This window comes from Hippichthys cyanospilos, chromosome 14 (assembly GCF_059441005.1).
Source record: "Hippichthys cyanospilos isolate Australia breed blue-spotted pipefish chromosome 14, RoL_Hcya_1.0, whole genome shotgun sequence".
In the NCBI taxonomy this organism is placed as follows: Eukaryota; Metazoa; Chordata; class Actinopteri; order Syngnathiformes; family Syngnathidae; genus Hippichthys; species Hippichthys cyanospilos.
The window spans coordinates 18,711,418-18,738,866 of NC_142382.1; the positions used below are offsets into that span (position 1 = coordinate 18,711,418).

The 27,449-nt window shown below is 39.7% G+C and overlaps 2 protein-coding genes across 9 annotated transcripts in view; both read left to right on the top strand.

Moving 5' to 3' along the window:
* gphna (gephyrin a) overlaps positions 1-10,379 on the top strand; it is a 46,437-nt gene extending 36,058 nt beyond the window's left edge. For all 7 annotated transcript variants that reach the window (XM_088433773.1, XM_088433774.1, XM_088433769.1 and 4 more), the window contains 3 exons: positions 4,849-4,945; positions 6,558-6,696; positions 6,814-10,379. In XM_088433773.1, coding sequence (XP_088289899.1) covers positions 4,849-4,945; positions 6,558-6,691 — 231 coding nt within the window. In that variant the 3' untranslated portion in view covers positions 6,692-6,696; positions 6,814-10,379. The remainder of the gene's footprint in view (positions 1-4,848; positions 4,946-6,557; positions 6,697-6,813) is intronic.
* A 666-nt stretch (positions 10,380-11,045) lies between these two features.
* pals1a (protein associated with LIN7 1, MAGUK p55 family member a) overlaps positions 11,046-27,449 on the top strand; it is a 46,753-nt gene continuing 30,349 nt past the window's right edge. The window contains exons 1-4 of one of the 2 annotated variants that reach the window (XM_088433776.1): positions 11,046-11,204; positions 19,924-19,975; positions 26,355-26,656; positions 26,918-27,089. In XM_088433776.1, the coding sequence (XP_088289902.1) occupies positions 26,477-26,656; positions 26,918-27,089 (352 nt within the window). In that variant the 5' untranslated portion in view covers positions 11,046-11,204; positions 19,924-19,975; positions 26,355-26,476. The remainder of the gene's footprint in view (positions 11,205-19,923; positions 19,976-26,354; positions 26,657-26,917; positions 27,090-27,449) is intronic. The other variant, XM_088433775.1, reaches the window with a different exon arrangement.

The window sequence follows — 27,449 nt, forward strand, 5'->3', positions numbered from 1 at the left end:
TATATATATATATATATATATAGATATAGATAGATAGATAGATAGATATAGATATATATATATATATATAGATATATAGATAGATATGTATACAGATGGATATGTATATATATATATAGATAGATATACATACAGTGGGCCCCCTTGTTATGAACTTAATCCGTTCAGCGGCTATGCTCGTAACTCGAATTGCTCGTATGACGGGCAATCCAAACCTATGTTAATTAGTGAATGCGTTAACATAATCTACTGTACAGTTAAATTAAATAACATAAATATAAAAAGGAAAAATGACATTTACCTTTGGGGCGACGTGACTTGAGCTGGTAGTGGGTGGAGGTGGAGGGGAGCAGAGACGAACCCGCAGAATTTATTTATTATTTTTCTTAAACGAGAACTTTTCTTAAACGAGAACATATCACCGGCGATTTCCTTCTCTTTAATCCATAATAAAAGAAGCCTCTCCATTTTGTTGTTGACAGAGGTCCGTCCCCTGGCAAGGAAAGTCTTGCCCTTAGAACAGGGGTGTCAAAGTCAAATGGACGGAGGGCCAAATAAAACATTTGGCTATAAGGTGAGGGCCGGACTGTCCAATCTTCATTGAAACCAAAATTGAACCTACTGAAAACATAACAAATATATTACAATATGATTGGATAAAATAAGCAATATTTTCTTATGACTCTGGCAGTAATTTTTAATTTCAGCAGGCACAAAATACAAATGTCTTTTATAAAGAAATACTCAGAACATGAACAATAAATGAATGAGGTGATATTATTCAAGGCACCATCAGTATATTCTCTCATCTAGCAAAAATGGGCTGAATTGAGGCAACTTCAAAAAATAAATAACAACTTTCTATCATTCAACTGAAATAATTAAAAAAATATATTACATCGAAATACAATCAAATAAAGTGCAAAAATCTCTTAACCAAAAACAAGACTTCCTTCAAGGAAAAGTCATATGTGCATATTTATCTTTTAAACTTGAACAGAGTAAAAACTCCAAATATGTAATTGCACAGTAATGTTCACTTCTTTGAGGCTGAGGCTGATACTTGGTGGTGTCTCATCTTTTGCACAAGTTCATCAATGTTTGGGGTCAGGCTTTGAGCTGAGGAAATCCTCAGAACTGAGTGAAGGTGTTCATTAGTAAGTCGACCTCTGTGTGATGTTTTGTTCAACTTCATTAATGAAAACAATTGTTCACACAGGTATGTGCTGCCAAACATAGACAACGTTTGAGCAGCCTGGGTGCGCAGCTGGGGCATTGTGTCAGGGAGGAAGCGTGCAAACTCCACAGCACCCACTGCTGCGTATTTTGCCTTCAGCGCATCATTGCATTGTAGCTCAATCAACTCCATTTGGAGGTTTGGCGGTGAGCTTTCTACATCAACTGCAAATGGATTACTGAGCAGTGCAAACCTGCTTTTTTGTGCTTCAAAGTCAGCAAATCGCCGCTGAAAGTCAGCGGCAAGTACACTAATTTTATCAGCAAACTGCGCTCGGGAAAACATTGGTGGACAGCTTATCTTTCATGATTTGACAGCTAGGAAAGTGGCTCAAGTTTACTTTCTGCATTTGTGCCTCCCACAGAGTCAGTTTAGTTTGAAACGCCTTCACTGTACTGTACATATCAGAGATGACACGAGCCCTACCCTGCAGTTGCAGGTTCATTGCATTCAGATGAGTCGTAATGTCACATAGAAAGGCCATTTCACACAAAAACCTTTCGTCTCGGAGTTGTGTTGTGTCTTTCCCTTTGCTGTCCAAGAACAGACAAATCTCCTCACGAAGCTCAAAACATCTATGCAGCACCTTTCCCTGGCTTAGCCACCGCACCTCAGTGTGATAGGGCAAATCACCATGCTCCGTTTCTAACTCGCTCACAAATGACTTGAACTGGCGGTGATTTAACCCTTTGGCTCTGATAAAGTTATCTGCGCACGTGATGGTGCTCATTACATGTTTCATTTTCAAGGCTTTACCACACAATGACTCCTGGTGTATGATACAGTGATAAGCTGTCAGCTCACCAGAGACGTTTTCCTTCTGCATCTTCTCCCGTATCTTTGCCACCAGTCCACTCCTATGTCCACACATCGCAGGTGCTCCATCTGTTGTCAAACCCACAAGTTTGTCCCAAGGCAGCTCCATCTCGTTTACACATCTTGAGACCTCTTCATACAAATCATGTCCTGTAGTGGTGCCATGCATTGGACGTAATGCTAACAACTCCTCTGTCACGTTTAGGCTGGAGTCCACTCCGCGGATGAAAACTGACAACTGGGCAATGTCAGAAATGTCCGTGCTCTCGTCCACAGCCAGGGAATATGCGATGAAATCCTTTCCCTTGTTAACAAGCTGCTCTTTTAGATTGATAGAAAACAGGTCTACTCGCACAGCAATGGTATTTCTGCTCAGGCTGACGTTTAAAAAGAGCTGTCTTTTGTCGGGGCAAACTTCGTCACAGACTTTAAGCATACAGTTTTTTATGAACTCGCCCTCTGTAAATGGCCGGGCTGATTTAGCGATCTCCTCTGCTAAAATAAAACTTGCCTTAACAGCAGCCTCGCTTTCTGACTTGGCTTTTCTGAAGAGACCCTGTCGAGATTTGAGGCCTCGTTTTAATTCCTCGACCTTCTGTAGCCTTTGTTCCATGTCCACTATCTTGTTTTTGTCCGCGTGTTTGGTTTCATGATGCCGTCTCATATTATACTCTTTCATCACCGCCACGCTTTCTCCACATATTAGACGCACGGGTTTTCCAGCTACCTCTGTGAACATGTACTCTAACTCCCACCTTGCTTGAAACCCCCGGTTTTCATGGTCCACCTTCCGTTTTGCCTAATAAATAATTAAATGAAGCCGCCTCCCGCTCGGCGCGCCCCTGTTGCATTGTGAGAAATGTAGTATTGGTGCGTACATTATATCTGCGGGCGGCTGATTTGCAGCGGCCTGATGGCCGGATCTAATAATAAATCAATATCATCACGGGGGCCAGATAAAACCCTCTTGCGGGAATGATGTGGCCCGCGGGCCTTGACTTTGACATGTGGGCCTTAGAAGATTGCCGAGCGGTTACGGCCATACTCACTAGCAAGGTTAACTATGTGTGCGCCTCCTTCGTATTTTTTTATTATCTCCTTTTTCGTTTCTATTGTCATCATCCTCTTACTTCTTCCTTTACCGCCACTTGCAATTTTAGAAGCCATGTCTAACAGATAATGTTTGCAAAGGCTTCACAACACACCGACCAGCTGTGCCATCAAAGCTAGATGAAGGCGTTCGGCCAATAGCATATCGGCATCTCTGTGACTGAGACCGTGACTGTGACCTCATGTGGGCCTGGATGGGGCTCCTCCCACCTGTGGTCCCTTCTGGAGGTTTCTGATTTTCCCCAAATTGGGTTTTTTGAGTTTTTCCTTCCCCTTCTGGGAGCTTTGACAGGGGATGCTGTTGTGTACCTTATACTGAAAAGATGACATTGTACGACTTCTTTTCTCGAAAGAGGTCTCCACATGACCTCTTTTCATCTGTGAAGCCCTTTGACACTTCGGTGATTTAGGGCTATATAAATAAAATTTGATTGATTGATTGATTGACCAATAGCATATCAGCATCTCCGTGACTGAGACCGTGACCATATCGGCGTTTCCGTGACATGCGAGAATAGTTAATTTTATTGATGCAGCAAAGCGAAAAAAAATAGTGCGGACACACTGACCGGCATGTTGGATTGTTCGTAAGATGAAAGGTTTGTGCGTAAGAGGGGGACAAAAAACGCCGTGGTCCACGTTCGTAAGATGAAAAATACGTAAATCAGGGAATTTGTAAACCGGGGGCCCACTGTGTGCATATATATAAATAATGTATATGTATGTATATAAATCTCTGTATCCTATGCCATTGGCATCTGCCTTCGTCATTTTCTTCTTGACGCACGCTGGGGGAGGACTCGCAGTTCCTTTGCTCTCCCAATGAACTGCTGGTCATGTCATCCCAATTTGCATATTGCACTTCATTGGAGGTAATTAATAGAAGAGATTCATATCCGCAGGCGGCTATCCAGTACAAAGAGGTTTGTGCACAGAAGCCTCACTTGTTTCAAAATGGCGGAACGGTAAAGCTTTGTTCCATTGTGTGGTTGAGTGGTTACAAAACTGTATTTATAGTGCATTTTACTGCTTAATTCAAAGTTGAAAGGGTTAGCCATGGCTCCCAAGATTGCTAGTGATGTTAAAGAGAGAAGTAAGAAGATGATTTATATGGAAACGAGGCTGGCGATAACCCTTATTAGGGAATATGGGCATAATAAGCGGCACTCCAAGGTAAATAAATCTTTTCTGTATTTTTTTATTTATAATGTTTTCTGATTGTATACATTTATATTATATATACTTAGCACTTACTATTACTATTTTGGTACCAATTTTTAATATGTATGTCCGATTTTGATTTTGATTTTTACCTGGGGCTCTAAACGCATTAGCTATTTAACATAGGTTGGGATGGCCCGTCATATGGCGAATTCGCCTTACGACCCCAACCGCTGAACGGATTCATCTCGTAACACGGGGGCTCACTGTGCCAAGATATTTTTTATGAATTCAACAACTCAATTACTGTGACGTCAAAGGCTTTGGAGCTGTGAAGAGATGGTTGAAGAGCATCGAGCATAGATTTTGTGTTCACTTTTTTTCCTGCACTGAAGGGAATGGGTAGGATTAGCAATAAAGCTCTGGTATGCTTGATTGTTGCTTGACCTTAAGTACCAAAATTAAAATGATTCAAATTATACTAATCAAGTTTATTTTTAAAATGTCTTATTTTTGTGTTTTAGCTTTCATGTGATGTGAAGTTGGATCCTCGACCAGAGTACCATCGCTGCATTCTGACCTGGCATCATCAGGAGCCACTGCCCTGGGCTCAAAGCACAGGTGTGAACATGCATGCACACAGACACATATGCATGTGCAACACAATGCCATCGTTTTCACTACGATGAAGAAATGTAAGTTGAAGACATCCAAAAGACAGCTCACCTATCCTTTTTCTTAAACATTTTCCATGTACCCAAATGTTCAATAATTGATTGTTTTATTCCAATTCACAAGTGTATCTAACAATGCATTGTTGATAGCGACAAGATACTTCATATACTGATGCTATCTGTTAAAGTTTAAAAGCCTTTGTAACTAATTTGTTGTCTTAAAAAATTGCGGATTTCGTTGTCTTTATGGGATGTAAAGGGAGTACCGTATTTTTCAAGAGTACAAGCCCTTTCCCTCATTTTAAACCCCCATCTGAGGGGGATGCACTTATAAACGCCTAACTCAAAACCAACCTACTTTTCCACAAATCTGTATTCGAATAACATGATTTTTGATGCGAAATAAGTACTATCATGTCATTTACAAGGCTTAAAATGAGTTCATATGCCTCTAATTTGATATAGTATGCATCCGTTTCAGAGCGTTTGCACAGAACATATAAAAAAATGCACTTTCGTCCATCACCGCCTTATTGCCTCTTTGTTGTCAACAATGAGGCTGCGTGGTCTCCATCTCACAGTTCAAAGGTGCCGGTTCAAATCCACATGGCTCCGGCCATCGTGTGTGGAGTTTGCATGTTCTCCCGAGCCCGCGTGGGTTCTCCCCGTGCACTTTGGCTCCCACAATCCAAAAACATGCATGGCAGGTGAATTGGACTTACTGAATTGTCCTTAGGTGTGATTGGGTGCGTGAATGATTGTTCGTCTCTGTGTGCCCTGCGATTGCAACCAGTTTGCGGTGTCCCCCACCTACTGCCCGAAGCCACCTCAGATAGGTGCCAGCAAGCCTGTGACCCCTATAGGGATAAGCAGCTCTACAAAATGGATGGGTGGATCAAAAGAAACAAAGCATTGAAACTTCGAATCATTTTATTGATGCAACATTAGTTTTAGCATTTGTGTCTATGCACACGCGTACATTGCCCCGCACTTGTCTCATTCCTCCCCCACCCCTTTCCCCCATAACAACAGTATTTCGTTCGATCTACAATGAAGGAATACATCTAAAAGCAGCGTAATTTCATCATTTTATTTACACAAACCATGTGTTAAAATTGGACAGCTATGATCTATGTAACCACTAAAATCTGGGGTCGACTTAAACTCACATTTTTGTGAAATTCACCCAAATTGAAGTAAAAAAAATGGGGGGATATATATACTTGGAGAAATACGGTATGTTTTATTTTTGCTTGTCGTTAAGCCCCTATTCACCCTAAGGGGCGAACACTGGCGATTGTCGGCAAAGGTAGCGGCTCTTGATCTCGACAGGTGTTGTTCAAAGTGTTTGCCATGCGCGCATGTGTTTTATTTATATAAATCACTAAATTAAGGTAATATATATACTGTAGTTTACATAAAATACATGTACATTACATTGATATTGGCAATTAAAAAAGTGTGAGCAATATGTACTTATCATGAGATTAAGAGGTCTACCTAATTATGTGGCCAATGCAAGTCTTACTTGTACGTTACACGGAAAATGTAATCTTCAGGTAACCAAGTGTCCAGCAGGCTCATGTCAATGCGCAGCGCCAATGGCCTGCTGATGTTGCCTCCCAAAACCGAGCAGTATGTGGAACTGCACAAGGGAGAAGTTGTGGACGTCATGGTCATCGGACGGCTATGATGCAGGTACTTTCTCCTCTTTTGTTTCATCTTCACCTTGAACACGGACCATCCATCTTATCTATGACCCTGAGAAGATTGAAAATGTAATGTATCAACCAACCAAGACATTTTTTTCCCCAGAATTCAGTCAATCCAGACTCATACATTGACGGTGCTGGCACTTCCTGCCTGGACAGGACATAAAAAAACGGTGGGGCATCTGTTAGCTGTGATGTCATATGCAACAGCCAATTGGAGCCAGCAGCTGCTGACTCTTAATAGGTCTGCGTTGAAAAGATTTGAAAAAAAAAAAAGTGAAGAAATATATAAAATTGAGATTTATTCTGTAATATAATTCTCCTGATTATAATGATTATTAATATTCGTACTTCATATTATATTATGGTTCTGATTGAATATCATCCTCATTATAGTAGTAATCACATTCTTGTCTCTAATTTACTTTGTGTGTTCGCCATTTTTCCTTAGTAGATCGAGTGAAATAGAATGACTCCTCCTTTGCTTTTGCCACACGCTCTGATATCTTGTTCATTTCTGCTACTCCATCCTCCATCCCATTTAAGACTGCCTTTTTAGAATCCCTTTTTAATTGTTTGAACACTTTTACTTTGACCAAACCTCAAAACAGAAGCAAAGTCTTACTTGAATGACACCTGACAACCATAAGTGCAGCAAATCGAGCTTGGGAAAAAAAAATGACAAAGTTGACTTGAAAGTGGCTCATCTGGCTTCGCTCATTTTTAAGAGTACAACGCCCCAGCTTGGAGCCTGTGGAATGTTTTTCCGCTGCGGAAGGTGCGGTGTTAGAAACACATTCAGTTGGCTGACCAATCCTAAGAGCGTTATCTTTAAAATAAAGGTGCATTAACATATTACCCGATAAAACTCGTGAAGTTGGGTTTGTTACCTAAATGTTAAAGAATTTCTTTTTTCCTCATATACTTTTATCTATTTTTGTATTTATTTATTTATCCGTTTTGTATCTCGTGGTGCGGAGCATGACCTGTTGTGAAATGTAGCTGCTCCATCGACATGAAATTATGGAGAATACAGGTTATGGAGTTTTGAAGGGCAAAAGAGAATGACTTGGTTTTATTTGACCATACCTTTATTATTTCTCCTTAAAACATCTAAACATTTTAGAGATCAAATGCTATGGGGTTGTTTACAATCAAAGCAAAATTACAAGTAAAAATGTGACACTTGATTGGATTTTCTTTTTCTTTCTTTAAATTTTAGATGTCGAACGCTTAACTTTATAGCGCCCTTCGGCATTTGGAGGATTTGGTGCCTTGATCAAAGCCATTGCTCAGGAAGCAGACAATAACCAATCCCTCTCAAAAAGAGATTCATAGAATTTTGCACCTGCGTGCTGTGGTTTCCTGCATGCCTGACAGGCGAGTTAACTATAAATGCACTTGCCACAGGCACTCCTCGAGAGTTGAATGACTGCAGTACACATATTTACTTGTAAATCTTAAATGAATAAACCCTATACAGTTTCTGTACTGTTGTCCTTCCGGGTTCCCATTCCCTTCGGCTGTAATGTCATGGAAAGCCGTGATTATATTAGCAGCGCCCGGAAGTTTAATTAAATGAAACCTGTAGCTGACCAAACATCATAACAATTAGAGTTTACACTTGAAATTCCAATTTATTACAAAAGAAATCTAGGTCAGAGGTTTATAATGCTCTGCAGTTGCTCCATTCGTGTCTCCCTCACAGCGTGTGTGACTTTGAGGAAGCACAGCTCTCAGGCACTCCTACAAAACACGTGATTGGCTCCTGGCGCAACCATTGGAGTCGTAGATTACATCTTCTGCCTTGCCCTTCTGCAATCGACCAATTTCGGGGGGGTGGTGAAACGCTACTTAGCGGTTTTTCCACCTATCGCGGGAGGTTCCGGTCCCCATTAACCAAAAAAAAAGAGGGGTTACTGTAATATCCAGTTCATCATTCATCATCATGATGCTGTTTTGTAGTATTTTTTAGTTCAAATCCTTTGCTTCTTCTTGTCGTATACGATATTTCAGCTGAGCCTCAACTTTTCAGCATCCACATAAACTTTCTCCAGAAATTTTCAGTTGTTAAGTGCTCCTGTTGTATATATGACAATAGATGGGCATACAGGTTATTGTTCCTTCTGCCAGTTTATAGACAACAAGCTTTTTTATAGCTGTCTGTCTTCATTCATCCCTGGCATAAACAGAAGAACAAAGACATATTTGAAAAAACAATCAGACCAATTAGATGAAATTAGATTCTCAAAGCACCCTGGTTGGAAATCATAACTCTGTTAGGCAATGTTTCTTCCGACCCGACATTGATTTACTACAGCTTTATTCAGCTGTACTGAAAAGTAAACAAAACAAAAAAAATTGAATCATTTAATTAGTTCGTTGTACTGTATGGAGCCCACCAAATGTGAAAAAGAAAGAGTATTTTATGTTTCATACAGTATATATTGCATTGCATTTAGCCAATTCAAAAGTCACTTTGTACACTGAGTAGACCAGTTGACTGCGAAGTTGTCATCCTCAGAAACTGACCTTAAAGAATTTGCCAAATAAGTGCACTGTAAGCAATCGATCGCCAGCCTTCGACACAACTTTGCTCAAGAAGTTTGTGACTTTTCTTGTCAGTGTCAGTGCCAAACAAAACAGTCCAAAAGGTTAAAACAGTCGAAAATGCTGTATCCATCATATGATAAAAGCAAGTTTATTGCAAAAATACTTTTCATTTGAGGAATATAGTGATGGCACCAAGTCAACTTGTTCATGTTTTTAACAAAAGGATGATGTTAGGAATTGTTTGGCTTCACTTGCCCAAAGTTAGAAGATGCAAGTTTTTTTTTTTTTTTAATGAAAAAAAAAGTTCATATGAGCAGCATAATTTGTAACATGAATGCATCACTTAGAGCTTTGATCCTTCTGACGAGCTCTTGCTCATCCCCAACCAACCCCCGTAAATCCTCAGACTTTTCTTCCTACCACCCCTCGAATTTCTTGAGAGGGGTGTGCTTGGTTTACACTTTGGGTAGGTTGCCAAATGTGGGCAGAATTTCTGTTTGAGGTTAATGCTTCATTTGTGCTTGTTAATTTTGGTTGTGCTGTATGTAAGATGATGTTGGGCCATTCTTGCGTATCCCTGTAGTGTGTGTATATGAGAAATGTCCCTGATACCTCAGTCATCGTATTTATAGCGGAGCCTCATGCTGCGTTCATATCATAGGTGGCAAGCTGGAGGAAAGTAAAGAAAAGGACACCTCACTTTAGCTTGGTTTATGGTTGTGTGTGCTAAAAGGTAGAAATCAAGACAGAATTTTTAAAAAGTCAATTAAAAGACTTGCCACATTTTGTGCAAATCATATTTACATTACCTCCATTATGACCTGAACACAGCATACAAGCTCTTCCAGGCACCTGCCCAAAGAGGCAGAATCAAATCCTGACAGTTTCATTTGAGTAAGAAGAAGCAGGTTATTACTGCCTTTGTACTGAGTGATTCTTAACACTTAACACTTGACTGAAATCAGTCTCACATTGCACACACTATAAACTATGACCAGCACTTGAAGCAATTACACAGCATTCTACTATTACTGTAAAAAATATCATGTAAATTGTTTTTCTGTAATGGTATTATTGAAACTGAAAATTAATAAAATTAATCCTGATTATTCTGTATCCCCTGTTGTGTTCCTGTTCTTTTAAGGGGTTTGTTAAATCGAGTAATTTCTCGATATGAAGAATGAACCTATGTGTAATAACGTTCTTAGATAACTTAACATTTTATTCAGGACAGAACGCAAATCCTGCAAGGTTCCCTTTACCGTGGTGAAAATGGTGGTGGAAATTCTCTTAGCCGGCACTCTGAAACCAATTGATCTGGCTTTCCCCTATCTCGGGGTCAACTTTCTCCGAGTTTTCACATACCTAACTTAATTGCTGGAGCGCCACACTGGAATGTAGTTTATCTGGCATGACTGAAATTCCACGTAAGGCCACCACGTATTTGGAAATTGCTGTTTTGTCCTTATTTGCGGGCACGTACTGTATTGGCTAAAACTGTTTTCACATTTTAGACGCCTGGGCACTCTTAAATGAAAACTAATGCATGAGAAAATATAGCCACTCTTAAATGAAAACTAATGCATGAGAAAATATAGCCACATACAGTTTGTGTTCTGCACTTTGGTCGGGAAAATAAAAACATTTTTGATTGGCTAAGGCTGCAAATAATTTTTCTTGGCTGACCAATCATTTTCGTCGTTGTATTTTTCTTGTGGGCGGGCACTCTTCTCTTTTGTGTTGGAGAATGCAAATATTGATGACAGAGTGAGACGAACGAGTGAGGAGGTTGGGTAGGTGTCTGAGCAGCCCAGTAGAACAATCGAGCCGTAAATTTCTCAGAGTGAAACTGTGACAGAGGAGTTCTTTGGATTAATCGTGCTATTAATTACCTGAGTCTACTGGACCTGTGGACGCCCTCGGAACCGGAGGAAAGCGTGAGTGAGTATTGTCGCGTTTTGGCACCAGATTAAGTGGCTTTGCTATCAACAGGTGCCACAGGAAGGAACAAGTGAGCTAGCTAGTTAGCTTGCTAATATTAGCCTAGTAACTGTAAGTTAATTAAACGCACAGGTTACATTCGTTCGGCCCATTCCCTAAGTGGTACGCACGAGGAACGCCAACAGACAGTGTTTGAAACAAACGGAGTTTATTAGCGCCGATTTATTTCCAAAAATGTAACTTTTGGCAATAGTACCGACTATCCCTCAGCTAGCTGTCACACCGCCTTCCCCAAATACACGAGAAACACGTTTGATAGACTAAATATTTGACAACGTAAGTTATTATTACCGCTCAACGGTGCAGGTATACACAAAAGAATGAAACACTTTAAATCCTGTACTTACGTAATTATAATGAATGAATTAGAAAATATCGACACTTCTCGCATAACTTCACGATGCATCTAAATGTTCAAAATTGACGTGAACTGCCTCAACCGTGACATTGATGCAATGCACCATTGCCAAACCTAACCCCTACATCGATAAGTGCTTGCAATGAGACGTATAAATGAATAGAGGGACAATTGCTGCTTCGTTATCATCTCGAATGCCTCAAAAATAACGATATCAATGCTGCAAGGTTGTGTGGTAGAGATTTTCCTACAGTACAAGTTAAACGTTTTGAAACACTTTCGAATGAAAGAGATCAGGAATTTCAAGCCATGGACCCTTGTTAATAAAAATCTGTGAACAGAAAGTAATTGCAAGTGATAATGCATTATCTACATTATCAATTAGGCTGAGAAAATACCCAGATGTGGATATCTGGACATTGATCAACATCTGGACGTGATCTGGACAAAAAGTGTGTGCACTGTTTTTGTGATAGAACAGTCTGTTTTCAGCAACATCTTTTGTTTACAAAAGAAATTCATTCAATATTTTCACAAGATCATGATTTTTTAAGAATTCAGTATTAATCCACAATTTAGGACATTTTTATAAATATAACACAATTAGAGGGTGTTTCCAAATTTCTGGCCCGGTTTTGTGTATTTATGTGTGTGTGCGTGTGCATTTTCATGACTATTTTCATGCCTATACTGTAGGGCTGCACAATTAATCGAACTTAAGTCGCAATCATGATATTGGCTGCCACGATTGATTAAGCTGATCCTAAGCGATATTCAAGAACTTTCATTCATCCTACCACCAGGGGGTAAACACAGGTTTAAGACTTCATTAAGCATAAGAAATAGCAAGCAAGCAAATACTGCAAGAAGGGTGGCAGCATTAAGCTTGGGTTATGCTTGACGCGGTCCGCGAGGCTCCAGGCATCAAAATGCAGGAAACATCTGCAACCACGCTCCTCCACATGGAGTCCGTGCGGGCCAGATTTTCCGTAACGCGTCCCCTCCGGAGTTTCTTCCGCACGGAAAATATGGCGGATGAACTATTGCTCATGGAAGTTCACCAATACAAACATTTTTATGATTCGACTGAAAAGGACTACAGTGACCTAAATACTGTAAACAACTCTTGGCGAGAGAGAATGCTCTCCGGGCTGTTGTTTGGTGCATAAGCACAGACAACAGTCAGGACCCGTCATCCCACTCAAAGGCGGAGGGAGGCCACCTTCTCGTCCACTGGGTTAAACCCCAATGTACAACCGCTGTGCTGTTGGGCAATAAGAATGCCCACACCTGCTCTGCGCCTCTCACCACAGGTAACTCCAGAGTGGAAGAGAGTCCATCCCCTCTTGAGAGCACTTGTACCAGAGCCCAAGCTGTGAGTGGAGGCGAGTCCGACTATATCCAGTCTGAAATTCTCTGTCTCATACAACAGCTCAGGCTCCTTCCCCACCAGAAAGGTGACTTTCCATGTCCCAAGAGCTAGCTTCTGTAGACGGGGATCGATAAGCCAAAGTCCTCGCCTCCGGCTACTTCCAGCTCACTTTGCACCCGACCCCTATGGCCCCTCCCACAGGTGCTGAGCCCTTGGAAAGGGGGACCCACGTTTTCCTTTCGGGCTGAGCCCGGCCTGGTCCGATGGGTGCAGGCGCTTGCCGAGTCCCACCTCCAGGCCTTGCTCCAGAGGGGAGCCCCGATGACCCGTGTCCTGGCAAGGGAAACTTATTTCCAATTGTTTTCCTTATCATAAGGTCTATTTGAACCATGCTTAGTCTGGTGTCTCACCTAGGATCTGTTTGTCATGGGAGACCCTACCAGGGGCTTAAAGCCCCGTACATCCTAGCTCCTAGGATCATTGAGACTCGCAAGCCCCTCCATCACGGTAAGGTGAGAGTTCATAGAAGGGTCTTTGGTGGGTATTTTAATTATTATTTGTTTATTTTTTATTTTTAAGTAACAAGGCTTGAAGCTTTTTTTATATACTGGTTGCTTTAAAAAGTGCAATAAATAGACATGTTTGACCAAAAAGTATAAATAATCGCGATTTCAGTATTGCCCAAAATAATTGTGATTATTTCGAACATAATCATCCAGCCCTACTATACTGTACAGTCTCACTGAAGGCATTAAATGTATAAATGAGCACATGACAATATTTACTGATCAGAAAAGGTGAAATAAAATGTTTTTTTATTTTCCAGTTTCTTGAAAATAGACGTTCTTTTGTCTGATAACAACTTCGTACATTCTTAGCATGGTTTTAATGAGCTTCAAGGGGTAGTCACTTGAAATGGTGTCACTGGTGTGCATTATCAGCAGTGATGGCCAAAAGAAACTTCATGAAGCAGTAAAACTTTGCAACCAATTGGTTTGCAGATTGGTTCAAAGCTCCATGGTGTTTAATTTGCTCCATGTCAACACTGTTGACAATTCTATGAGTATTTGAAAATGATATGAATGTAGATGTGTTACTATATAAACAAAGCTTAAGTGCTATAAAGATCATTTGTTATTTTTTATTTAGAAATAATGCTTTTGCAGGGTTTTTTTTTTTTTTTTTTTTTTTTTTTTACTAAGTGATCTAATCAAAATGTTCCCAAACAAGAAATGTTTGCTCAGGTTCCATTGCAACAAAGATGAATGCTCAAAAAACAATTGCAGTTGCACATACAGATGAAACAGCAGCCTGAAATCCATGAAATGTGAGATGACAGACGATTGCCATTGCGTTTTTGGCCATTTTGTATTCGTCATGCCAGCCAAACCATCAAACCACTCCCTGAAGCAGTCAGCCGAATAGTGAGGCCTCACAGGTCATCATTTCTTCTTGTCTCTTTTGTTCTCGTCTCTCCAATGTGGCCGTCGTCTTACTTTATTACTAGAATTGATTAGCTCTGTGATGATTTTACTACTTAAAGTTGTTGGTTCTCTGCCTCAACGGGGTTCTTGTACATTCAAACACTTTTTAAATTATTTCCTCATTCTGCTTTTCAGAATAGATTGCTGCTGTATACAAACTTACATATAACATATATAACATCTGTGTTGCACCGGATCATGCAAGTTTAACATGTTTTCAGCTTGGAGCACGCTACTTCAGTCGCAGTATCACGCTTAAGCGGCCACTCCAGTGAGCGCATGTCATAGCGCAATGAAGGTGCTCTTCTTGTTGGACACAAGCAGATGTTTGCTCCATTCAGCTCTAATGTGCGCTGCTTGTGTGGGCCTCCTATTTTTTGGGCAAGTAGACAATTTACTCTCGCTAACCTTGGCTCTATCAGCACTTAAATGTTGTTGAAGCAAGCTTGCAGGAGCAGCTGGTTGGTCAGTTAGCTGTGCTAGCTAGTTAACATTCAGACCTGTATTTAGTAAAAACTTTAGAGTCCCTAAGTGTCTGAAAACTACGACCATTCACCACAAAAAAACTGCACATCGGTCATCACAATAGTTTTTTGTTATTGTCACCTGATAGTGGTATTTCCACATCTAAACTCACATTTCCCTGTTAAAAAAAAATCCAAAATATTGTGCCTATCATTTTTATATATTCCTCACAAAAATAGAAATGTGCACATAAATTTTTGTGGTAATTCCTCACTGATTTAAATAACTGAATAGGAAAACCTCAATAAGAAACCAAGCCAGGAACCCTGATAATGCTTGCTTTTTGCCTTCAGTGACATTTTCTGGAATCTCGCTGAATCCTCCCAATTTTGGGGCATCCCAGAATTCATTGTAAGCCCAAACAAAAAACATTTTAAATCACTTCTGAAATCTTATTGAGGTAGAAGTTTTGCCTAAATTTTATTTTTACATACAGGCCTATTACAAAAGTAACCAAAGTACAATCCACTTAAGTGGACACGGACTTTTGATTAAATCCAGCAAAAATGAGATCTAGTAATGATCACAATTATTTAGTGGTAAAACTTATCATTTCTGTAATATGTGAAACACTGATTGTCTTTTTGTCAGATTTTTGCTCATATTGCTGAAATTTCTAGGCCAAGGCAGATATTTATGAATGCTTATTAAGCTATCAAGGACAAGCACATGGGCTACTGGCCAGCACAATACACAAGTCCTCTGTTCTCTGGAATGTACTCTCACCCTTATTCTCACTTTCTTCATGACCTGACGGACATAAAATTAGGCCACATACAAATCAAAATGTGATATAAAATTCCTGTTGGACTGACAATTGTATTCTGAAGCTGTGAGAGCAACAGTATCTCATGCCCCAGTCACCATGATGAAAAAGCTAAACACCACCATCAATTGGAGGATGGGAGTGCCAGCCTTCCCAATTACCTGGATTGCAAAATCATGGGCAATATATCGATGTTTCTCAATTTGTGTTTTCTGTTACAGATGATTTAAAAGAAAAAAAAATTAAGTTGATTATTTTCCTTCCCTGTTTGTTGTGGCGTGTTTGGCCCTTGTGAGCTTTTTCTTTACTTCATACTCAAGCCAAACAAAAGGTTACCCCAACATGGCTATGGCTAAATAAAGCGGCACACACCTCAAATCTTGTGTAGAATGCAATACCTTTTATTGTCTATGTTGCCTGGGTCATTTTACTCTTCCCTGCCTCTGTAAAAAGAGGAGTGAGTGCAGAAGTGCTGCAAGCCTAAATTTGCTGAGTGGGTAAGAATCTCTCTCATCATAGTTGGACAAATCTACAGATGTGAGTGTCAAAAGCCCAAGTGCCAATTTTCATTCGTATGGTGTTTACTAAACAATAATGAGATTGCTTGTTGTGTTCACCCGGAACGAGTAAACGAGAGTGCCGTCACATCGACTTGGGCGGGAGGAGGTGGGTTTATATTATTGAAGTACAAAAACTAACAAGGCATTTCTGTCAAATGGTACGATACAGTAATAATAATAATACTAAAAGTAATTCTCACGCCCAAGTCCGTGTTGACGCACTCTCGTTTGCCCTTTCCGGGTGAACACAGGGCAAACGAGAGTGCGTCAACAGATAGCGTACAAGCAATCTCATTGGATACCAAGCTGTCAATCAATGTGCTTTTACAAGCTCTGATTGGCTGGTTTTGTGGCACAAACGTAACGTGTGAGCATGACTGAGCGCAAGCAGAGGACAACTGGAGCGTGCGAGAGCTCGATGTTGAGCAAACCCGATGTTGAGCGAGGGAGGGAGGAGTATCAAGAGCGAGATGTTGAGTGAGAGAGGGAGGAGAATCGCGAGCGAAAGCGAGATGTTGAGCAAGAGAGTGCTATCGCGAGCGAGCAAAAAGGTATTTTGAGCGAGAAATGTATTTTCAATATTTTTTTTTCTGCGCTCCAAATCTGTTTTCGCTCGCTCAGTTTTATTTTCTCCGCTCAAAACTTTTTTTTGCTCGCTCGTAATTGTGGCACAAATATTTAAAAACAGGCAGCGAGGAGGCCTATTGGCATGGAGGCCAATGCTGAAAGTTGTGTACTTTTTGCTCTTCTTCAGCCATTGTGGGTTTGAAAATAAAGCGAATAGATTTGACTATTGCGCTAAAACGTCATGGTACTGGCTTCGCCACGATGTAGCTCGGTTGATCAACACATATCACACATATATATATATATATATATATATATATATATATATATATATATATAAGCAGGCTTCCCTGCTTCCCCCGCAACCCGACCCTGAATGAGCGGAGGATAATGGATGGATGGATAAACTCTTGATTCGTCTTGGAATTGACCTAAGCAATCTTTTAGTGTGCTGTAATCGTGAGATTAATTCCTATTCTTCAGATGTATTTTCAACAAATAGTGTGAATATGGACTATAATGTTTCAACATGGGTGAGTTAATGTTATTTGTTATTGCTTCTTAATATTTCAAGCTTTAGTATACTGTGTTTGCACTAACGTTTGATTTACCGTTATGGTATCAGACTGCTTCTTTTGCGTGTTTACTGAATTGAAGAAACGCTCTCCTCTACTACATGATAAAAATGTTGCACTACTGTCATACAGTAAGGTGGTGTTGTTTGAAGAACTGTTTCCCAAAAACACCACTGACATTACTTTGGGAAAAAAAATAAAAGTTGTTTATTCAATTTTGGAGAGAACAGAGTTTTTAATTCAGTGAGCCTTATATATGATTGTTTTTGTTTTAATAGCCCATTCATTGAAGGTGCACCTCATAATACAGTAGTTATGCTTCACTCATTAATGCAATACTTTGTTTCTGTTAACAATCTTATGAGAAGGCTTGAAGGTCTCAATAACATGAGTGCATGTGAAAAAATGTAGTTTCTTTTTTAAGTTTGTACTTAACTACTTCTTTAGAATGTTGTCCAATTTTATAGGACGGATTTTAAGTAATATATAAGCTTAAATGAAAATACTGTGCTGTATACCTACGTATTTTATTAGTGTCAAAAAATTATCAAAGAAAACTTAGTGTGCTGAATCCTTTCCATCTCATGTGAGCTTGCTTCCCCTTTGCTTGGTACGGGGTTGTACAACCTTTTTTGGACAGGGTGTGTGTGTGCATACGCGCTTTCGTATGTGTGCATCAGACCCTGATAAGGTTCGGCTCAGTTTCTGCTTCCATCTCCAGTGTACACAAATGCAAACAGTTGTATTTTATGAACAAAACAAGGCTCCAAATAAGAAATTTTGTATCATAATGTGCACGTCAAAATGTGTATTTTGCGCTGATTAAATGTCAGTATTTGTGAGAGGAGGGCAGGGATGGGGTTGCGTTCGGCAGCTGCCTCTAGCCACGTTTGCGATTAAGTGATGTCTGCCAAACATGCGCATATTTGTCTATAAGCGGCCCCACCATATACTATACAGTATTGTGTAATTGTTTAATCCAACCCTGTATATTTGTGTTTGATTGAAATAGACCGACCAAAAAAAATATATATTCTGGACAAGAAAATACAATTTACCGCTGTGCGCAATGTGTATATAGGTAATAACAATGGTTGATTATTTAAAAAAAAGAAACAACAACTGTTCAATTGGGAGAGACGTCATTGAATTTAAACAAGACATAGTACATATTACTTTCTCTCCTTTCTTTTTGAAAGCGCCATGTGCTAATATTCTCTCTGACTAAAATCCACTAACTCCAAAAATGGGTGTTTTTAAGCACACAAATAAGATCAGCCATCAGCCATTGGACCAACACAAGAAATTGAGCCATCCGTCAAGACAATCTTTGCTTATGTATAAAACAGTGCTACACTATTGTCAAAGTTTTAAGAACTGTAAAATTGCTTCTTTTTTTTTTTTTTTTTACATCCACTTTTAATTGGAAATAATACCAAACTTCTGACACCCTCAGTTTTTAAAGGAATGCTTTCTCCTTTGCAATGCTTTCTGTTATTGCAACGCTGTGTGTGTCTGTACTCAGCAAGAAAGGTTCGGCTAGATTACTGTCGCACAAAGATAGTTCCGTCAGACCATTAAGGTGGATATTGGATCCTGCATATTTTAGCCGGCCAATTTTTTTTAAAGACTTTAAATTGATTTGTTTTACTTTGGTTCCCTGCTAGTAATTATGTGTACCAATTGTTTAAAAAGACATGATAATACAATTTGACTGGTTAAACTTTGAAGCTTTTACCTCCATTCCTGACATATTTATAGTAAATGATGGCGCATCTTAAAGGGCCTAGACCATCTGTTTTTTTTTCCACTTTCCACAGTTAACTCTTATCGTGCCTTGGACGAGAATTCTCGTCTTTTAAAATAGTAATAATAAATAATAAAATTCTCAACAAATGTGCTTTTTATGGAGATTGGCCAACACCCTTGTCTAATGCTTACCTAATATAAGCCACTTTGACCACTGTAGTGATAACTGTGTCCTTTGGATGTCGGTGTTTCCACACATACAACACAGATATCACCCATAGTACATACAGTGTTCCCTCTAAGCTGCACGTGTGCGCAATTGCGCACTGCTCGCACGTTCTCAGCGCACGAGAAAATCTATGCTGCTCATAAAACAAAATACAATTTAAACGTATTAAATAATATCCAATATGAGACCTCATCTTATTTGATTAATTAGACCAATAATATTGTTTTCTGTGCCATTTTGCTTTGTGACAGCGAGTGACAAGTGTACAGCCAATGATACGATAAGTTTCACTTACATTATTCATCTAATCAAATGAATTTACAGAAACATTCCCTGCATATACTCTTTCAGCTAGCGAACAACAGTGCGGAGTTAAGAGATGCAAATGCTCACACCTTTTCCTCGTGAAACGAACGAGCAACGACACATCCACTCACCAAGCCAAATTAAAAAAAGAAATGCACTTCTTTTCAGATGGAATGGCTGTCGGAGTATATGCAAATAGAAGAACAAGCGGTGAAAGTTGGTGAGATTTTTTTTTCTTATTCACAACTTGTGCTTCGTTTATCACCATGGTGACAAGTGCAATATACATTACACTGTCATGTCTAAAACACCTATTGCTCAAGATATTAGAAAAATAATATTAACAAACTTGTTAAAAATGAACAAAAATAGTTGTGATTTGTTTGGCAACATTGTGCGAGTTGAGACTTCTGGCCGCCTGGCTACTCGTATGCTTGCCCAGGTTCAAATAAAATAAAAATTTCCACAGGTCCATCTTTGATTCTATAAAACGATAAATTTATTCCACAGTAGTTCCTAAGCTCTTCAAACAAAATGACTTCAAATAAAAGGCAAACGCTACAGTAAAGAAACCGTGTGCTCTAATCTGCAACAGCCCCTGTGATGCATGCCCCAAGGCTCTTTAAGGGCCAGTATCATGGACCTTTCTCCCTGCCTTAAAGGGGCAGTAATATAAATGTTCATTGGGCAGTAAGTCAAAACAAGTAAATACCTTTCTAGCGCTTGTCCATTATCAAACAAATAAAATTTAAAGTAACTCTGTTTCCGGGATCAAAACCAATAATATTTCCAAACGCTGTGAATTTGCTCCTAAAACATGGCAATCATTGATGCATCGCTCTCCCGTATTGGTCCTGGATGATGCTTTTCACCTCACTATCCCTTCATAAATGACTGGATAAGTACCCATAAGCACATTACCGGTCCACACATATGTTTAAAAGTTGTTGGACGTCATCTGGTCGTGCTGTTCACATGAATTCTTGGGAGTTCCGACCTGCCTTGCGTCATCAATCCCACTTTTGCTGTGACTCAGTCCAGGGCTGCAGCTAGGCCCCTGGATACACTCAGAGCCCCCGCCTCCTTCCTTGCTCATTAATGACAAAATGTGAGTTATGTGATATAGGTCACTTTAGGAGCGACTTCAGATATGAACACGGTGACTCACTGTGTGCATATCTGAAGTTGCTCATCTTTGTCCAAAGCCTGCTCAGGGAGTTTGTGTGAATGTTCAGATGCATTGAAAATTAGAGGGAACATTGCCTACATGTAATTCAAAGTAAGGAAGGGAAATCAATGATGATATGATACCACCTATATTTACATAAACATAGTACACAATATTCTTTTGGCTTTGAAATATGAGTCAAAATGCGAAATATACTGTCCCTCTAGAGCACGTGTCGAACTCCAGTCCTCGAGGGCAGGTATCCTACATGTTTTCAAACCTTTTCCATCAAAAACACCTGATTCAAATGTTTGGGATCATTTTGGAGCTCCTGCAGAGCTTGCTAATGAACTAATCATTTGAATCAGGTGTGTTTGGGAAAGAAAACCGGAAAACATGCTGGATGCCGGCCCTCGAGGACTGGAGTTCGACACCTATGCTCTAGAGGTTTCCTTTTCCGATAATGCTTGGCATCTTAAGAGGTAAATATATGCATTCAGGTTACATTTGGCGCATTGGTGATTTAATTTATTATCAAATTTATTGTTTTATAGTACCAGTATTTCTAACCAGGAAGCAAAATGCCTTGTTCACAGAGGCTCCACCTTATCATGTGGCTGCCTCACCTCCTTCATGATGCTATTCAATGCCAGCTAGCCACTAAATATCCATTCATCCATCCATCATCTTGACCACTCATCCTCACAATGCTTGCGGATGTTGGAGACAGAGTGAATAACAGGGCCCAAAACAGGCACTGGGGCTTTTTTTTTCATGGGCTGAATTTTAATGTATCAAAAGTGCTATAACAGATTTAAATTGTGAGGTTAAGTTGTTCATGGATATTTATGGATGGATGACCGTATGTTCTGAGCTACAGTAAATTCGAATAGAAATCTTCACACGCTTTTTTGGATTAGTGTTTTATGTTGGAAAGTCTGACCAACTGAAGAGCGAGCTGTTTCTCACAGCTCTGTATGTACTGATTGGCAGACAACATTCACAGGTTTTTCCAGGGGCCAACATTCAGCCATTTGCTTGCTTTCCCTGGAGCTCAATTAAATTGCTTCTAATTAGTCTTTCGTAATTTATTGGAAAAAAAAAAACACTTTGAAAAATGTTTAAATGTGTGGCCAAGGGTCTCACGCAAGATGGCAGAGACGTGAAGCTCCTCAGATTCCCCTGTGAGATGGAGGGATGGAAAATATGGGCAGATAAAGTAGGACATCAGAGAACGTTGGACATCAAGCAACAACTGTTATCTTTGCCTTGTAATTTTATTGTTTCTTATTCTTTGTCCGTAAGAAGCAATGACTTCCTCCATGCGTACTGCAATATTTAGCATGTTCGAAAAAAACTGTCCGTAAGTAAAGTCAGGTGTAACCATGCATACTTCAAGCCTGTCCAAGTCCACAACTTGGCTGTGGATAATACTGTGAGGCTAGCGCGAGAACAGAGCTTTACTATGATCCCAAAGGAGGAATGTTAATATCGATAATCATTTTATGCGCACAAATCATATTTACTGTATATAGGATAGGACGAGATTAAATGTCACAAGATTTTTCGCGCATCACACAGCCAAACATGAGAAGGCCAGCTAATGCTTCAAAATAAACCTGACCATTTCAAATTATGTATGGATACAAATGCCTTTGGTGTGCTTTATTTATCTATTTATATGCTCTTCCTGTAAAATCATGTCGCAGCGATGGTGACAGACAACTCTTACTAGTTTCTAATGCACAAACTGCCTCCTGGAGTGTCTCGGGTCGCGACTCCAATATGAATAAACACAGGGTTGTTATGAAATGGTGATCAATCACTAATTAAGGGTACTAAACAAAACAACATAATTACGCTGACATTTTATTGTACAGTGTATGTTGCCAGCATGTAACACAGCATCCATAGCATAGATTAGACGCTAGCTTGCAACGCTTGAATAACCCTGAGAGCAGTCGCCTTACAGTACCTTTCAGATGCAATTTAATAAAGAAAATGAGTGCACACTTTAATATTGAAATGCTGACCTGTTTGCTGTTACTGCTGATCACTTTTGAACGTACCAGGATGAGTCAATTTTTGAGTAGCAAAATACTCAATAGAAACAGGTCTACAGGAGAATTACAAGATGCACTGAAACAATGTTGATAATCACTGACTGAGAACTTTTTAACTTAAGTTAGACTGACACAAAAATAAGACTGAATATATTTGCGCCTTGTTGAAATACAGTGGGCCCCCGTGTTACGAACTTAATCCATTCAGCGGCTACGCTCGTAACTTGAACTGCTCGTATGACGGGCAATCCAAACCTATGTTAATTAGTGAATGCGTGCAACGCGTGCAAAAACCTTAGGTAAAAACATCACGACTTTATACACATATTAAAAATGAGTAACATAATCTACTGTACTGTTAAATTAAAAATCATATACAAAGGAAAAATGACATTTACCTTTGGGGCGACGTGACTTGAGCTGGGTGGAGGCGGAGGGGAGCAGAGACCAACCCGCAGAATTTATTTATTTTCTTAAATGGGAACTTTTCTCAAACTAGAACTTTTTTTAAACGAGAACATATCACCGGCGATTTCCTTCTCTTTAATCCATAATAGAAGAAGCCTCTCAATTTTGTTGTCAATCGAGGTCCGTCCCCCGGCAAGGAAAGTCTTGCCCTTAGAAGATTGCCGAGCGGTTACGGCCATACTCACGAGCAAGGTTAACCATGCGTGCGCCTCCTTCGTATTTTTTTTTTTTATTATTATCTCCTGCTTCGTTTCTATTGTAATCATCCTCTTACTTCTTCCTTTACCGCCACTAGCAATTTTAGAAGCCATGTCTAACAGATAAAGTTTCCAAAGTCTTAACAACATTCCTTCCTTCCGTTTTTCACTCATTTTCTCTCCTTCCTTCCGTCCCGACCAGCTGTGCCATCAAGCTAGATAAAGGCGTTCGACCAATAGCATATCGGCATTTCTGTGATTGACGTGACGCCGGCCAATAGCATCTCCGTGAGTGAGACCGGGACTGACACTGTGACTGAGACAGTGACTGTGACATTGTAAGAGCAATAGCATTCAACGTTGCCGTAATGAGCGTCAACTTCTGATTTACTTGACGTAGCAAAGCGAAAATAAATGTACTAATACAATGGCTGGCATGTCGTACTGTTCGTAAGACGGAAGGTTTGTTGGGACAAAAAACTCCGCGGTCCCACGCTCGTAAGTCGAAATGTTCATAAAAGACGGTGTTCGTAAACCGGGGGCCGACTGTATTTTCACGTTGAATATTGTAGCTGCTATGAATGTAGCTGACCAAAAAATGTCACTAAAGTGATCCATTTTATAAGGCTTCGAGGCTTTGACTTTTTTGTTTTCAAAGTCAATATGGGAAAGGCCTCAAAAGCTTCACAAGGCTTCATAAGTCCATCTCCATCTCGAGTTTAGGCTGCTGCAAGATTTGGTTTCTGGGTTATGTAGTTTGTTTGTTTTGTTTTTTGTTTTTTTGTTTTTTAGGGGGTGCACAATCAGTCAAAAATAGAAGAGATGGGCAGCATGTGTGAAACCCTGTGTTTCATGTTTGCAAGTTTACTTTTTCCATTTTGATATTTCACTGTCAGTTTCTATAGACAGTTTCAATGTTTCAAAAATATAATATTTCAAGTAAGGCTGCATGATTATGTCCAAAATAATCATCACGATTATTTTGGTCAATATTGAAATCATGATTATTCACCATGTTTTTTTCAACATGTCTATTTATTGCACTTAAGCATTTTTTAAGCAAACACTATATAAACAAGGCGCAAGGCTTGATACTTAAAAAATAAGAATAATATAATAAATAAATACTAATCAAAACATTCGCCCTAGACCTGGCAAAAACTTTTGCACACAGGGCAACACAGCTAACGTACTTATTGACTAATTGATTAATTGAAACCTAAAATCTTGGGAGCGTGCCCGCGAAGCCCACTTCAGCATCGTCATCGCTCCACTCTCTCAGTTGAGACTGCTGCCAAGACTTGGTTTATGTTTGACGCGTGAACACTCTGTGTGAAAAGAAGACGTGTGGAATCTTGCCAGCACACATTTTGCAGCACATTATACTCTGTGCGGCTTTCCCCCACAGTCAGATGATATTCTCCCATACTATTGGCTCTTAATGGAGTCTACAGCATACAACCAACACTACTCTGTAACAGGGAGAGATCCTAGTCCTAGTCCTAGGCCTAATCCTAGTAGATTCAAACGATCAAAATTCTTCCAAGGTTTTTTTTTTTTTTTTTTTTTTAAACAGACGGCTCAATTTCAGACCAATCATAAAAGTTTTTGTACCGAACTACCGTTAGGATTAGTTTTTCCGCCATGTTGTCCGTGTGGGAGAAACTCAGGAAAGTACACGTTTCGGACTCCACGCATAGGCGCGTGGTTGCCGAAATGATGTCATTTCACGCATTGAGCCGCATGGAGTTTGCGTCAAGCACAAACCAACCATGCTGCCGCAACTCTTGCAGGATTTGCTCCCTTGCTATTTCTTTAGCTTAATGTCTTAACCATGCATTTGCTCTCTAGTGGTAGGATGATTGAAATTGCTTGATTTGACTTGTACGTAGCCAGCTTTTTAAATGTTAATATTGCCGAGGAGCCATCCAATATCAGGATGGTGATTAAAGTTTTATTAATTGCGCAATCCTACATTCAAGGCAAACCTCAACATATTACTTATCAATCAACAACAGGAGTTACACTTCCTATTGCATCTGAAGCCTTCTGTGTATTGGTATTTCTCAGTATTTCCATATACAACACACATTTGTTCCTTATAATGGTTATTAACAAAATGTCACTAAAGTCCCCTCACTGATAAGCACTTCCAGTCCATCCTGGATATCGAACAAAAAATGCAAAGCATTAATGGCATTAGATCAAAGAAACTCAAAGTTATGAATTTTCGTTTTACTGAAAAAAAAGCTTTTTAGCCTGTATTTTAAAGGTTTTTTTTTTCACCGTGTTCTTTTACATTTATAGAAATGTATACATTGAAATAAGTATTTTAATCTGATACATTTTAACTTAATATTTAATACTTAATTTAGATTTGTGTCCAAAGGACGATGGTAGTTCCTTCACTTTTTTTTTAAGAACATTTTAAGGACAATCCTTCCTTACTCCACCACAATATACTTAAACCTTTAAGTGCCAAAGTAGCAACATTGTACAAAGCAACATTTTCACAGTAGCTATGTCTTCTCTAACCAATCTATCTCGAACCAATCTCAAGCTACGACCTCTTCACATAATAGTGATATAAAAATACAGTATAATGAAAAAAAAATAACTCAGACAACTAAAGGGTTAAACGTAAAACACATAAAAAAAATTATCCAGAAGTTATACTTTTTGTGTTGTTTCCTTTCTCCACAGTTGTAGATAACATGGGTGCCTTGTTTACTAAGCTCCCCTCCTAGAAATCCTCATATCGTGATATAACTGGGCAACGCTGAAATCTGTAGTCATTCACACTTGTGGCTCCAAGTGTATGAAGGATGACAACCTCTCACCTGAATGGCCATGTTGCTGGTGAGGGAGGAGGAAGAGGTGGAGATGAAGAGCTGCGGGTAGGACAGCAGCACAGGGAAATGGCCGTCGACTGCCCCGGAGAGCTTGGGAGCCGGACACTTCCTGTCCGGCGATCTGCTCAACTGGAGAGAATAAGACAACACCAGGTATGCAAACACTCACAGCATATAATATGTTTGCTTGCTCAAAAAGATTTTACCTAGCGCTATAGAGTTTCTACATTAACAATATTTCTCATTATCGAGACTGAAATGAGAATGTACTAATTCCATCCCTTAGTCCAGATTTTTTTTTTTTTACGTTTGTTTGTTTGTTTGTTTGTTTTAAGGGGGACAGCGAGAGAAATCTTCACTTTGCAACCAGACATTCTGTAGTCTCTCCTGCATAACTTTTTTTGTGTTTGCCAGGAGGACCTGCGTCGTCGTCGGGAGGAGGAGGGTCGCCAGCTGGATCTGAATGCCTCACTCCGGCTGAAGAAGCTCTCCCAGAATCCTCACATTGGCATCGACAACCCCACATTCCTGCAGGACACATATACGTCACAGCAACCACTGCTCAGCAGTCAGAACACTTTGATTGGTATGAACACTAAAACATCAGGTTGTGTAATTAAAGTAATTGATATTAATTATTTTCTCATTTTTGAAATGTGCTTTAGTAAAACTTAAAGAAAATGGGAAGGTGTAGAAAGGAAATAGAGCTTGGAGTGTAAGGAATGTAAGGAAGAACATGTGGGAGGGAATTCCACAGGGAGGGAGACAGACATGAGACTCCTAGAAGCAACTTAATTAAATCTCTTGGGGACTGTTGCGTTTATACAGTCTTCACTATGAAATGGGACAAAGGCATTTGCAATTAATTTGAAGCTAGTGCAAGCCAATATTCTTCGTATGTCCTTGGGTAGAAAGTTGAAATAACTCTGGTCTAATCCATTATTGA